The 14,014-nt window shown below is 60.8% G+C and overlaps 3 protein-coding genes across 3 annotated transcripts; 1 reads left to right on the forward strand and 2 right to left on the reverse strand.

Moving 5' to 3' along the window:
* Positions 1-400: 400 nt before the first annotated feature.
* C8Q71DRAFT_459518 (uncharacterized protein) lies at positions 401-1,984 on the reverse strand. The gene is made up of 2 exons (XM_047918674.1): positions 1,266-1,984; positions 401-774 (listed from the first exon to the last, which is right to left on the reverse strand). The coding sequence occupies exons 1-2, from the start codon at positions 1,713-1,715 to the stop codon at positions 454-456; spliced, it is 771 nt and encodes a 256-aa protein (XP_047781352.1). The 5' UTR covers positions 1,716-1,984; the 3' UTR covers positions 401-453.
* A 3,118-nt stretch (positions 1,985-5,102) lies between these two features.
* On the forward strand, positions 5,103-5,851 carry C8Q71DRAFT_702964 (uncharacterized protein; the record flags this gene model as incomplete). The annotated part of the gene is made up of 3 exons (XM_047920284.1): positions 5,103-5,542; positions 5,623-5,714; positions 5,802-5,851. Coding segments are annotated over 3 exons (582 nt in total), but the record flags the coding sequence as incomplete, so codon positions are not given.
* Positions 5,852-12,703: 6,852 nt separating this feature from the next.
* On the reverse strand, positions 12,704-13,884 carry C8Q71DRAFT_743874 (uncharacterized protein). The gene is made up of 2 exons (XM_047922906.1): positions 13,327-13,884; positions 12,704-13,277 (listed from the first exon to the last, which is right to left on the reverse strand). Exons 1-2 carry the CDS (start codon positions 13,724-13,726, stop codon positions 13,171-13,173), a joined length of 507 nt encoding a protein of 168 aa, XP_047781354.1. The 5' UTR covers positions 13,727-13,884; the 3' UTR covers positions 12,704-13,170.
* Positions 13,885-14,014: the final 130 nt, after the last annotated feature.

The raw sequence follows: 14,014 nt of genomic DNA on the forward strand, positions 1-14,014 counted from the left end.
AGTGTGTGCATAGCATTGTCGCGCTCACATCTCACGGCTGCGGGTTCTCACCCTGGTTCTGGCGACAGCGCGACAACAGAGAAGTGTGGAGAAACGTGGTTATGGCACTGAATCGGAAGTCAAATTCAGGGCAACGGCAGAGTTTGAGTGACACTCACCAATTTCGCGAAGGGGTTCGGTATCCGCACGTTGCGATGTGCCTCCTACACCACCCGCAGCCGATGGGGCACGCTAATCTTACTCGCACCACATTGGACACATCCAAAGTCTGATAAAGTAGGCGGGCTAAGTGACACTACCGTAGGCCAGGGAACGGGTTGGCATCTCGACACCATCAGCAGAACCACTCCTGTACTCGGTTCTGACGTACAGTACAAATGCACCGTTCCGCGTCTGCAATGTGGTCGAGTGGACGAGCCACCTGGCAGGACATGGATGCAGTGCGGGGACTGGTCAACATCCCTTCAAGTCCTGGAACGGAGGCTGACTTAGGGTTTTGTCTGAGACGTGCGGGCGGGACGGCGTACCGGCTAGCCGGGCGTATGTAAAAGGGTGGACAGCGGCTCCGCGCTGCAGCGGACCCGGATACTTGTTGACGGTAGGGTTGTGGAGCATTAATCGAGGGTGCGGTGGCCAGCCTCTGGTCGAACCGTTCTGGATTCGGGTGAGCTGAGGGCGCCTGCAAGTGCATCCGGCCGACAGGTGCAGAGAGCTTGGAGAGAGCTTGGAGTTGGGTGAATCTTGCCGAGTGCATGAAGGACGGCAGGAGCGCATCTGGTACATGTCGTTGTTCAGTACGGATGAACAGAATCAATGGAAAGACTGTATGAAGAATCAACATACCACTGGTGGAGTCGCGGCGCCCACCATGCCTTGCATACAGTCAGTGCAGAATGCGGATTTTAATCGGGATTCACAGTCCAAAAACGGGCTCTAGGTTTGGGTTACGTTCTGGCAGCAGAGTCGCGGTGTGGAGCAGCGACCGGTTCGGCAGGTAGGTCACAGTACAAGTGGACGGCCCAGCGGCTGCAGAACCACGCCGCAGCGATTGCAGGGGTGTGCAGTGCACCCGACGTAGCGCGTTGACAGCCAGAGCTGAGGCGCGTCTACCGAGCAGGCCAAACTTTGCGCAAAGGAGGGAGAGTTCACGGAGTTGGTGCACCATTTTGCTAGGACTCTGTGCGCTCCGTGCGTACTACATGCACATAGTACGGACAAGCATTGGAGGAGCTTCGCTGCGAGGATGAACCTTCTTGCACACGTACCGTCCGACTGAGTAGGCGAGCACCAGCGGTACCAGCGTTGTACATGGACGGGCCTGAGTTACTAGAGCTCGAGTCTGGAGCCGTCCACTGGCACGTACGCGTACTCCGAGCCGTGCGGATCCTATCTCGTGTAATCCCTTTGCGCGAAGATTGCGTCGTGCGATGGCCGTATCTGCAGATCGGAGTGCACGGACGCGCGAACGTTCCACCGGAAACCGAAGGCGCTGCGAACGTCTGGGAGCGCCGCGAGAACGCTGCCGTCGAAATTGAACGTGGACACGAAGTGCGTCCGTCCGGAGGCACGTTCGGGCGGAAGGTCAGCCCGTCGGACTCGTACTGGGGCGGCGCGGGGCGGCGTACAATGTACCTCGAAGACACGACGCAGCCGGACAGGAGTCCCCGACAGAAAGCCCAGCAGCCTCCCCCCGGGAGGCAAGATATACCTTTCATAGGCTAGGCCGTGCGCCACGGGGAGAGCTCATGAGTACGAGCGATCAGAGAGGCGTTGGGGCGGCGCAGCCACGAATCACGATCTGCTGTGTGCCGCGCGCGCCGTCAGACAGAGTGTGGAGTCGCGGGGGGAGCCTGGGAGGGTTCGCGGACATATTTTTCAGGGGCGCGCGGGTCGGCGTGCGTTCTGGGCTGGCGCGGAACTGAATTGGGCGGGAGGACGCCTGTGTGCGCCCCGTCAGCTGGCCAATCACAGAATATCTGAACATCAGGCGCGGAGCCTGGGGCGCGTCCGCTGCGTCCATGACATTGACAGGAGGCAGGCGCGCGCTGCTGAGATTCGCGGACGCGTTTGTTTCGGATTCATTCGATGGCATCCAATGGATCTTGACGACGACAAGGACGCAATACAGTCCGTTCATTTGGTGTGGCCGACCCAGCGCACCGGTGCAGCGTCTCGAGAGTGTCAGAGAGAGGAGGGGAGAGGGCGTCTGGAAGGGACGACGGAAGAGAAGGCTCGCAAACTGGCCATAAATTATTCAATAGCGGTACACCGGGCGCGTGATGGTACCTTGGCAATCGGCAACGTCAGATGTGCCGATGCGTAGACTGGCCGAAAAAAACGCATCAACGAAGCCAAACGGTGGCTGGTTTGCAGGCCCTGGCCGCTGGGGGGACGCGCTGCGAAAATCCTGATACATAGGCTGTGACACTGCGGCGGATTGATTTCGTTTTTGTGCTTCTCTGCTGGGCTGACGGGCCAGGCGCGCGAGATGTGGCGGATGGGAGGAATCGAGATACGGCCGCTGCGATTGATAGCGGATTGCGTTTCGCTGTCAGGAATGGTGGCGGCGGGGAGACGACGGAGGCGGGCGCGTGGGAGGGCAGCACTTTGCTGATAGAGACGAATCGAAGACAGGGACCGGAAGGAGGGGCGGGAGCGTGGACGGGTGCGAGCCTCGTGGCCTGCGACTCCCGGCCTGCGCGCCCGCCACAAAGCAGAGCAGCAAAAATTCGCCGAGGAAAACAAAACGTCCGCGGCCGGAGGTGCCTTGCGCGCGCTGCGATTGGTCCGTCGCGCGGCGATGGCTGAGCCGCTGGGCATGGACGCGGGCCCGGGCGGGCTGACGGTGATCAAGTCGCCGATCGCTCGGGGCCTGGCCGTCGCGGCGCGGTGGGGGCTCCGGAGGCGCCGCGTGGCGGGAGGGTGTTACGGGTGCGAGGAGCGGGCTGTCGCGATGCGGGGAAAGGCGCTGTGCCGTAAAGGCACGTCATGGAACGGTCTTCGCGGACGGGGGCCAGCGCGGCCGTCGCAGGGGGCGATCTGCGCGAAGCCGGCGTGGGAGAAGGCGGGCGAACGCGTCATGGGCAGCTGTGTGTGGCCGCATTAGGCAGGACGCGTGACAGCGAAGTGACACCCTGCGCCGCATCGCTATCTCAGTTCGCAGACAGGATCAATCGGATCGAGGGAAGCGTTCGATGGAAGGGAAGCACGCGAAGCGGGCTGCGATTGGCGGGCGAAGGCGAGAACGCGGGTGCGGCGTGGTCGTGCGTGGCAAGCGAGTGGGCAGCCAGCCACGCTCCCCATTGCGAGCGTCGGAGGCCACATCCACTGCCAGCGCTGCCGCAGCCTGGCCGCAGTGCTGCCGCCACACGGGACGCACCTTGGCAACCCGGCGGGCCATGTATTCGCGACCGAGACCTCGGAGCACGAACGGACGGCAACTGCGTGCGAGCAGATGGTGGCGCGCAGGGTGCGTCGCGGAAGGAACAGACGCGCTGCAGAACACGAGGCCCGCTGAAAGGGGACCCACTGGTCAGGCGCGCTGCAGACAATGGGGGCGAGAGGAGACCCCAGAAATGCACAGGCAGGAGACGTGGCGGGACAGGGGCCGCTGGAGGAGAGACGGGCAGAGGGACGTGTCAGGCTCGCGTCACCGTCGCGTCGCGCAGCTGTCAGACGGACGGTGACGCACACGCGAGCGGGTGCGCGTCAATCCCGAGTTCTTCATCACAGAATGCGCGCGCGTGACGTGCCGGGGCGGACGCGGCGGACGCGCGAGACAGGGGCAACGGTGGCGCGGGCGGCGGGGGCGACGGCGGGCTGGTGGCGGGCAGCGGCGGGGACGAGAGGGCGGAGCGGAGCGTGACAGGCACCGGGACGGACTGGGCAGGAGGTCGTTATCGTCCGAAGGAGACGGATGGACGGGGCCTGATGCGGCTGGAGGGTCACGCCGGGGCACGGTGGCCGGAAAAGGGCTTATTGCGAGGGCTATATCGGGAGTGCCGGGCGCGGGCGAGGGGAGCCGGAGGAGGGGCCAATAGAGGGGCGTGGGAGGAGAAGCGGGCGGGCTTCTGGAAGGGGATCTGGAATCGTATCTGGCGGAGCATGAACGGGTGATGGCGATCGGCAGATGGGGAGAGGCGCGCGCGAACGCACGGGGCGGGCGACGGGCGTCTGGCTTGCCGTCGCCTTGGGGGGCAGCTGTAAAGCAGCGTCCGGCCGCGTCTGTGCTCGCCATGCCCGGCCGTGCCCTCGCCCGTACTTAGCCCATGCTCCACCATCTCCCCCGCCCCGCCCCCCTCACGCCCTTCGCCGCCCGCCCCGCCCCGCCCCCGGCCCGCCGCCCCGTCCCCGACGTCCGCCCCCGCCGCGCGCCGTCCACCGTGGACACCCGCCCGCCCCCGCCCCCGCCGTCCGACCAGCGCGAGCACCCGCTCCGCTCCCCCCTCCCCGCCGACGCCCCACCCAGCAGCGACGACGACTCCCCCTCGCCCCCCGTCTTCCAGTATGACAGCAGCGCCCACCTCGACCACGCCGCTGCCTCCGCTGCACTCTCAGACATGTATTCCGGCCACCCAGACGCCCTCCCCCACTACCCCGCGCCCCCGACCGCGAGCAGCAGCAGCGGCGCGTCCAACCTCGGCGCGGACCTCGACAGCGACGCCCAGTACGTGCTGGGCCGCCGCTCGCCCCCCTCGCTCCTCATCGGCGACCTCATCCAGTCCGCCGAGCACGATCCCGCGGGCTACTCCCCGCCGCTGCAATCCGAGTCTCCAAGCATGGGCGGGCGTGCAGGCCCAGGTGCGTTTCCTTTGTCCGCGTCGCCGATGACAGGTCAGTACGCCTACGCGGGCGCACATGCCCAGAGTCTCCCGAACGCGCGGTACGACCACGCACAGAGCAACCCCCTCCTCGACCGGCGCATGTCCGAGCCGGTCCTCTCGCAGCGCTTCGCGCAATCTCAGCTCCCCCAATCGCAATCGCAGGCACAATCGCAGTCCGCGTCTCACCCGCCACAGTATGCCTACCCGCCGCCCTCGCACTCTCCGCGCCCCGCCTACGTATATCCACAATACGCCCAGGGCGCACACGGACACGCCCGAATGGGCTCCGGCTCGTCCGGCAGCCTCACCGATGGCTATGGCGCGACGCCCTCCAGTTGGCCTGGCCCACTCAAGCACGACCTCACCGAGGGACCGGCACCCGTCTCGCCTGTCTACGCAGGCAGTGTGAGCGGTTCGGAGGGCGCCAGTGGCAGCCCGCCTCTGCCTGGCTCACGGCTTGGTCCCGGCAGCCAAACACAGCAGACGCGCCCAGGCGCGCCACAGGGGCCAGGGGCGCGGACACAACCGACGCAGGCGCAGACAGTAGCAGGGGGACATACGGCGGGACAAGGACAGGGACTGCAGGCGCCAGGCCCGGGCCAGACGCAGCAGCGGACGGCGAACGGGAAGACATACTCGTTCGTGAGTCTGCCGGGGAACGCGGTGAAGAAGAGGCCGCGGCGAAGGTACGACGAGATCGAGCGGCTCTACCAGTGCAGGTGCGTGGCCCCGCCGAGTCTGGGCGCGCGCAGTAAGCTGACGGCCCGCGCGCGGACTCCGCGTTCGTGTTCTCCTTCAGCTGGCCGAATTGCGCCAAGGCGTACGGGACGCTGAACCACCTAAACGCGCACGTCACGATGCAGAAGCATGGCCCGAAGAGGAGCCCAGGCGGTACGCGCCCCTTCCGTTCCCTTTCTGTTTGCCGCGAGAAGCTTATCAGTTCTTACGGAACTTGGCTTCCGTTCTTCCCCTGATTAGAATTCAAAGAGCTCCGGAAGCAGTGGCGCCAGGCGAAGAAGGAGCAAGAAGAGCAAGACAGGCAGGCGCAGGTGGAGCGCGAGGCTCAGGCGCAGGCTGTGATGCAGGGCATCCCGCCGCTCGGTGTCAGCATGGGTGGTAGCGTTGGCATGGGCGGTATGCCCGGGCTCTCGTCGATGATGTCGATGCGCTCACCGCTTGCGCAACAAGGACACCCCGGCCACGCTCACCAGCAGCCGCACGCGAACCCGTACGGCTACCAGGCGCGCGAGCTCGAGCACCACCGCGCAAACGTGCACAGGCGGATGAGCATCGCCGAGCCGTATCCTGACCCGCACTCGCACCACGCCATGAGTGCCCACTCCTACATGCAGCAGCACACACACGCCCACAGCTACGGGAGCCCGTCCGGCTACCCGATGAACACGCAAGGCCACGCGCTCGACACCGGCGCACGCTACCAGCCCACGAGCCCCGTGGAAGAGCCGTCGCATGCGATCCGCTACGCCCAGCAGAACCCGCACGAGGCCGAGGAGAGTCTCCAGGTCCTCGCACAGCAGTACCGCCAGCCGGGCTACCCCGCCCAGTCGCAGGCAGCCTGGCAGCAGAGCCAGAACCACGGGCAGCACGAGCTCCGCCATCACGCATCACATCCCCAGTTGGGGATGTCGGCCGCCTCGAACCCGCCGAGGCCGCTGCACCCGTACTACACCGTCCACCCCCACGCGAGCCCCTCCCTCTCTACGACCGCGGCGCCAGGCCACCCGGTCCTCCCGCCCCTCTCCGCGCCCTCCTCGGGCTTCTCGTCGATTGCTGGAGCGGCACAGGATGTGCCTGCTCTCGCCGCGCATACCTCCCTCGGACGCAACCATCTCCCGCCGGACAGCACGCTACTGACGCCGCTGCCAGGGTACCAACCAGAGCCAGACGTCACAGGGCTGATGGACGTACATCAACGGTATGCCCAGCCTGACGATCAGGACGACCGCTATGCCCGGGGTGGCTCTGGCGACGGCTACTTTGATTGAGCGTGTGTGCGCCCTGCTGCGCCCTCGTGTCCTCTACGGTCTGCTCCTCCAGCACCGACTACTCTCCTGCGGACGCTTGCGACGGCTTTGCTGCGACGCTGTGCCCGCTGCTTCGACCGTGGTCGAGCCTAACATGACTCTAGGACGTCAAGCTCCCCTCCAAAAGCTGGCGCGCCGGGTCCAATTGTATGCGCTTTCTGGAATTGCGGACGCCTCGTCAGCGCACGCCGCCCTCCCGCCCGCCTCGACATGCTCTCCTCGACCGACGACCTGCCTGACTTATTGTACATATCCCCATTGCTATGTCGCATCGCTCCTCCTGCCAGTGCTATTCATACTAGTCCCGCTATTCCCTCCTACGCTACGTATTGCACATCTATTCCGTGCTCTGGATACCGGCCCTGCTACACCTGTTCTCCCGGCCGCGCGTGTCGAACGTTGCTTTGACCCGCTCCGCGCTGCGACCTGCTCTTCCTAGTGTTGTCTCCATTGTCCGCCCAAACTACTCCACGTGTTCCGCTCAGGCCCCCTTGGGCCGTGTCGGTGTACTCATTTGTACGTGTACGTTTAGTCAGCTTATAGTGGTTCGTTCGTTCGCCTCCCGACTCTCGGGTCCTTGACTATACAGCGCTAGCTTTATAGGCTCGCTTATTCCCCCCCACATTTATGCGCTTCGCGCGCGCCGCACACGGTAGGACCTTGTATATAGTGCTCTGCTTGCATTTGGTGTACATGCATTGTATTTGGTACTCAGTAGATTCATCATATTGGGCTATGTGCAACTCGGACATCTCCAGCATGACGCAGGCTCGGATGAGTGTATTGATGAGACGTTGACCACATGAGCCTGTGTCATTCGGCGTGATGTCGCAATGTGAGTTGGCGAGAGCGTACTTATGCCCGCCACTGCCGCATCCATCCAGATCAGAAAGTTTTGAATGATGGGAGAAGTCGACCACGATGAGGCAAATGAAGCTGCCTATCAGACAGATGATCACGGCCGAGCCAGCGCGCAATCTTGACACTGCACGCAGACTGCACCTCTTCATCGTCGCTCGCCGGGTCGAAGACCTTGCGTAATGAATCGTCCCAGATACCAGACGCCGTCAGGCATCGGGGCCAAGCTCGTCCCTGCTGAATTGTTGCGGTTTCGGCCGGAGGTGTAACGCCGGGAGAAGAGATCTCCCATGAGGATATCGGGAAGGAGTAAGATAGGTCGGTGAATCTGAGGCTCGACACCCCGGTCCTCGCCTTCCAAGCTCGGTGCGACAGGCATCTAGAGTCGTACGCCGTGGCCGGTGCGGAGTTTGGTCTGCTCCGCGCACCAGCAGCCTTCCACCGTGAGCCCGTCACTTGGCACAAATTTTCTCATGACGAAGATGTACCGTTGACCAGGCGGGATCTTCATATGTACCACGTCGAGCTTCCGGAAGCACCGCACCTGAAGCTGAAGGTTCAGCGAAGCCATGGGGAAGCCAGATTGGATAGGCAGATGGGTTTATCCTGCATATGGGCAAATGTCAGCAGTGAGAGCCTGGAATGCGATGACGCTCACGTACTGAATTGTGGGGCAGCACACTGAGGTGCTGCAGGTGTCAGATGCGCAACCGTCTGGAATGTCAGGCAGAACCTTGCGAGCGCAATCTGTCGTGCAGTGCAATGTGTTTGGCGAAATCCACTGTCGCGAACCGACGTGTGAACGCGTGCAGGAGTGGACGGCCCGGCACAAACATATCATAAAGCGAGTGGCAGAGATACTGAGACAGTGGCGTGACAGAGGTCGATAGGAAGTGTGGAAGCATATTGCTCGGTCTCTATGAAAGACGTCGAATGCCACGTTGCAGCGCCATATACATGAGCGTGCCTCTTCGGGTTGTCTGGGACCTACAGCTCGGAGTAGGAACCGCTCTGGCGGGACGCCTGATCAGCATTTCCGCTCACAGAAGGGACAACCTTCTGTACGCAAATCCTTCTTCTCCTCAACTCCGTGAGCGTGTTGCGGATAGTATCTGTTATGCGATGAATGGTCTCACCTTTGCATTGAATCGTAACCGGCGGCCACGCGCTGCTCGCCAGTCGGACGTGTCACTGGTTGGCAGACAAAGAACTGGGTAGGGTATGTCGAGGCGTCTTGTCTGATATTTGACCGGAAGCAGACCAGACCCCTATCCTTCCTTATTGTCTTCGAGCAGCATCATGTGTTTCAGCGAAGCGCAGAAGGCAAGGCTTCGTCCTCGCGTCCAACAGCCTGACGTCCGAATCCTCGCCGCGTGTAGCAGCCCAAATATGGCAAGTTGAAGGAACGAACCACGCGCCTGTCGTTCTTCCACTGCTTGCATAATTCACAACCTAAACATATGTATTGCGGCCCACCACCGCTCTACCTTCACGCTGCTCGGAGAAGGGCACATTCTACGACCCGCATCGTCTCATGGCGTTGCACTCAGATCACGAGGTGCGCCGTCTCATTTGTCGTGGCAGGCTTGCGATATCACCGGTACCGTACTATATCCTTCATGATCAGGGAGATACAATGTTTGAAGATGCGAGCGTACAACCGCCTTCTTGTAGACCTTCTCCACTCTGCGGCCCGGAGTGCCTGAAGTGTTGTGAACAGATGGTCGTCAAACATATGAATGCATTCGCATCATGCAGCCATCGCCATCAGCAAAAGTGCAAGTTCCTTATTCCGTGCTTAAAGGCCTTACCAAGCACTTTAAGTGGATAAGGACTTCAAGGAACGGTGCTTAATCAAGAACATCCATTCTCTTGATTAAGGTGCCAGCCCTTGACACCCTTAGTAAGGATGGTTTAAGCTGGGCTTTAAGCGCGAAAAGCAGCCCTAAGACATCGTGTAAGGGAAACAAGCTGGCACTCATGATATTCAAGCATTCATCAAGTATTATTGAGATTGGGATAGAGCATGCTACGGACAATGCGGAAACCAATCCTGGCGATGTAACAAATGTACTGTACGCAAATGAGATCCGACACGGCGATGCTACGAATGTACAGTACATGACTTATTACAGTACATGACTTATGACCATGGGTGTATCTGACTCGACCCGTGCCCATACCCGCCCGGGTACAGACCCGCCGTTGCGGGTGCGGGTCACAGGCGGGTTGACACGGGTTGGCGGGTCCGCGGGCACGTCCGCGGGTCGGCACGCAGATGAGCGGGCAGGCAGAGGGAGTGGCGGAGGTCGGTGGGGAAGTGCAGTAACGCGGCGTGAATCGGCGGCGCTCAGATGGCAGCGAGGCTGACGGACGGCGGACCCATACTCGGCGGGCGGGGCCTGCTGAACCGCGCGGCCAACTCACCAACGGTGAGACAGAGCGCATGAAGGGTGTGCTGCTAGTCATCGGCGGACTCCTGCGTGCCGCGTCGGTGTACCGTACATCGGGCTGCTGCTAGCGAACAGTGGGGGTAGCTCACCAAGCGCGAGCGCGGTTGACAGACGGCGGGCCAGGGCTCGCTCGCGGAGGGCTTGTGCTTAGCGTTTGCGTACTTGGCGCATTGGTGTGCAGGGGGTTCGTGCGCGGTCGCCGATGTTCCCGGACTCGTGAATGGCAGGCGGGGCTTGTGGAGAGTGAGAGTGGTGGGCTGCAGTCTGTCGGGCTCGCGAGGGGCCTCATGTATGCCTCATTCATGCTCAGTGTTTTCGGGCGCGACGGGCCAGTGCGCAGGATGATCGGGCTTGTAGATGATGGGGAGCGGCTTGTGGAAGGCGTGGGCCGGCTCGCAGACGGTGGGGCTGGCATCCTGTGGCCGACAACGTGGGCACTCACCTTGTTGGTGGCCATACTGCCACACCCTCGTACCCTCGCGCCCACGCTGCTCCTCTAGCCGTCCGTTAGCTCCAGCAACGATCTCCCCACGTTGCTGGAGCTTGTCGTGGCTGCGGTGTTTGAGCGTGCCGGCTGGCCACTGGACGACGGGGATGTGTCTGTATCGCGTGTGCCCCTTGAGGCCGGCCAAAGAGGGATGTTCGAGAGGCAATGTGCCGTAGCAAGTATGCCCGGATTCAACAGACGAGGGGAGGCGACAGACTCGGAAGTCACCGTGGCACTGGTTCAACCTGTGTGAAGTTAATACCGAGTTCGGTGACGTGGCAAATCCTCCAAACATCACCAAACACTGGACGCATCGCCCGCCACGGCTGCGCGTCTGAACTTCGAACTTTGCACTTGCTTTCCCAAGCCACTCTTACACTGAAGTACTAACACCCACAATAGGCTCAACTCTCGGGATACTAGGCTAAGTATCAACTACTTCGGCAGGCTGACCGGAGATGGCCAGATCACAGCCCTGGAGTCCTGGACACGTAGCGCGAGCTCGTCTCGCGCCGTGCTATTGAACGAGCACTCTGCCAGTGCGCGGTGGCAAGAAGGTCAACTTTGTGCGAAGACACGACAGATCTACGCCCGGCGAGCTGGGCGTCGCACGCAATGCGATCCGCTGAGGTGTGCCATTCGGCGCAACAGGCAAGGACACGGTCGACATCCGGCGAGCGGGGCATGCGTAAGGGGGAGACTTGCGACGTGACGCGTGACGAGCTGAGAGCTCAGCGTTCGTGCACGCATCAGTCGTCGAGCCGCGACGGATGCCGAGTCGGACACTAACCCTCACTGGATGTAATGTATCGACGTCCCGCGAACGGCGCGGTGATGGTGTGCTGGAATGTCTCGCCAGGAAGGGGATGGGACGCGGGGTACGTACGTATTCTTGCCATCAAATGTGTGAACATTAAACCTGTCCAATCCATCCGCAGACCGTACACGCACGGGCAAACGACCAACGTATGTATACACCTCGCCCACGCCGCCGTCCTTCCCTGCCACGCAGAACAGCGCGCCCGCTGTGCCCTTGTTCCCGAAGCACGCAGGCCCACATCCGGTCCACTGCGTCTGCACGTCGCACACGCACCGAGTGAGACGATCGTCGCGGCGCATTTGTATGGTACATGTCACACGTATTCATGTATCATATGGTAGATAGTTGCACCGTGACTGTGCTCTGGCAGGCTATGTTCGTCTGCCACGCAGTACATATCAATGGATTCAGTACAGAATTTTACCGCTGCCCTTGATTCTACTTACATCCTTGTTCCGTTGAAGTTCCTTACAAACTCTTGGTAGCGCTTAGATAGAATCGCCTATTTTGTGGCTGGGAGGGCTCGCGTCGATCAAGCTTGTCAAGCGTCGTAAGGGGCTCAAGCAAATTGCTAAGACGGAACTTAAGAGAATGTAAGACACAAAGCGACGTAAGCGCCGTTTAAGTCGGCTAAGGAACTTGCACGTTTGCTGATGGCAGTGCCCGTGATAGTGGGCGAAATCCTGGGAGAGGCCGTGAAATTGGTTCTGGGTTGAGTCGGTAGGGCAACGGGCACAATGATCGCCTACCAAGCCAACCGATACTTTCAGTGACGAAACCTTCACGCGCTGAACGAAGGTTTGTACTCAGCTTACATCTGATACTGCTGGACGTTTACATCGCTGTTCCCCAGTTGTATGAAAGCGCCTACACACGGAGACACAGACAGGAACACAATTCATCCGTTCCCATTTTCGCAGCTCATAATTCATCGTATCGTCAGATGTCAGCGGTCTGCATCAGGAAAACCCCATATGAGAATCATAAGAAATTATCGAAATTCCCAGATAAAAATTGAGAATCACAGCCACTACTACATTATCTCAATTACCTCAGATGAGCTTACCTCGAGATGTCGTCTGAGAAATAACAACAATTATAGACAATGAACGCTCAATACAAGCACCTTTCACGTATTCACACCTCATTAGTAGCTGATCTCCTAGTGTTTACCACATATTATCAGGTCTATCTCGTCTTTCCATCGTTCTGCGGGATTCGGGAACTTTGGATGGATTGAATATAACGGTACGACGATGTTCTTGTAGACTACAACTACTAGCGAGCACGTATAGAATAGGAATCCGTCTGCCTCGTACTACTGACAGCGGCGTGCTACAACTCCTCGCGTTGTGGTACCGCAGATACACTTACCTGCCTACATCCCTTCCCGCTGGGCGTTGTTCGTCGCGCAGCACCCGCACTCGCTTGTCCGTGTCCGTGCCCGCTCCGCTCATCTGCCCCTCCGCACCCGCACTCGCTCCTACTCATCCGTGCCTGCTCCCACTCGTCCACGCTTGCCTTCATTCGTTCGCGCGGCGATCCATTAGTCTGCGTCCGTTCCCATACTCGTCCCCGGCCGCTCTCGCTCCCGTTTGCCCTTGTCTGTCCGCACTCGGTGCACTCGTCGGCCGTGTTCGCCTGTCGGGCTGTTGCACGTCGTGCTCGTGATCAACGTGCCCACTCATCCACACATCAATTCGTGCCCTCGCTCGTCCGCGCCTTCACCCATGCCCGCACCCTCACAAACCTGTGCAAGGCGTGGGTCAGAAAGCTTGATGACGTGCTCATCTGCGAGCAGGTGTATCAGAGATGCCAGATATTGAAGCAACATGCATACCATTAACGAGGTGCCACGCAACGATCGAGCAGCTATTTGTCATGGTCTGTAAGTGAACAGAGGGATGACAGGCAGATGTGGGACTCACGAGAAGATGACGAGCAAGACTCTGCCAACGTCCATGAGGGCGGACACGACTGGCGCAGAGAACTGGGACAGGTCGTTGGACACGGTGGCTGCGATGGAGGGAGTATCCGAAGCGAAGGCCACACTGACAATGTTGGTGAGCGTGAGAGGGCGAGAATGCCCAGCAGGGAGACGGAGACTCAGCCAGAGACGGAGACTCAGCCAGAGACTGAGGTGAAGTCGACACCGGAAGTAGGGGATAGAAAGAGAATGTGCTTGAACACTCGGAGGAGCGCGTGCGACGACGTGCGTAGACAACGGCTGCAGATGACATGATGTCGACAAGTGTGTCCGGTGTACTGGTGCTGGAGCGGTCAAGGTGCTGAGCTGGTCGTGAACAACGAAGAGAACGGGGATATAGGGAGATGTGTGTCGCCAGCTGCGAGGTGCCGCGGACGGAGGTGGGCGCGAGTCGCACGACGGAGAGTTGGGTAGATTCAAGAGTCAAGACGTGACGTGGCGCCGAATCCGGGCTCGGGCAAGCAGTCATGTGACATGCGTACCGCCGCAATGACTGCAAGTCCGAGTCTCCTCGTTCTGTGTGCACCCTTCCTGTACCCGC

This window comes from Rhodofomes roseus (genome assembly GCF_022264815.1).
Source record: "Rhodofomes roseus strain CIRM-BRFM 1785 chromosome Unknown C8Q71scaffold_5, whole genome shotgun sequence".
In the NCBI taxonomy this organism is placed as follows: Eukaryota; Fungi; Basidiomycota; class Agaricomycetes; order Polyporales; family Fomitopsidaceae; genus Rhodofomes; species Rhodofomes roseus.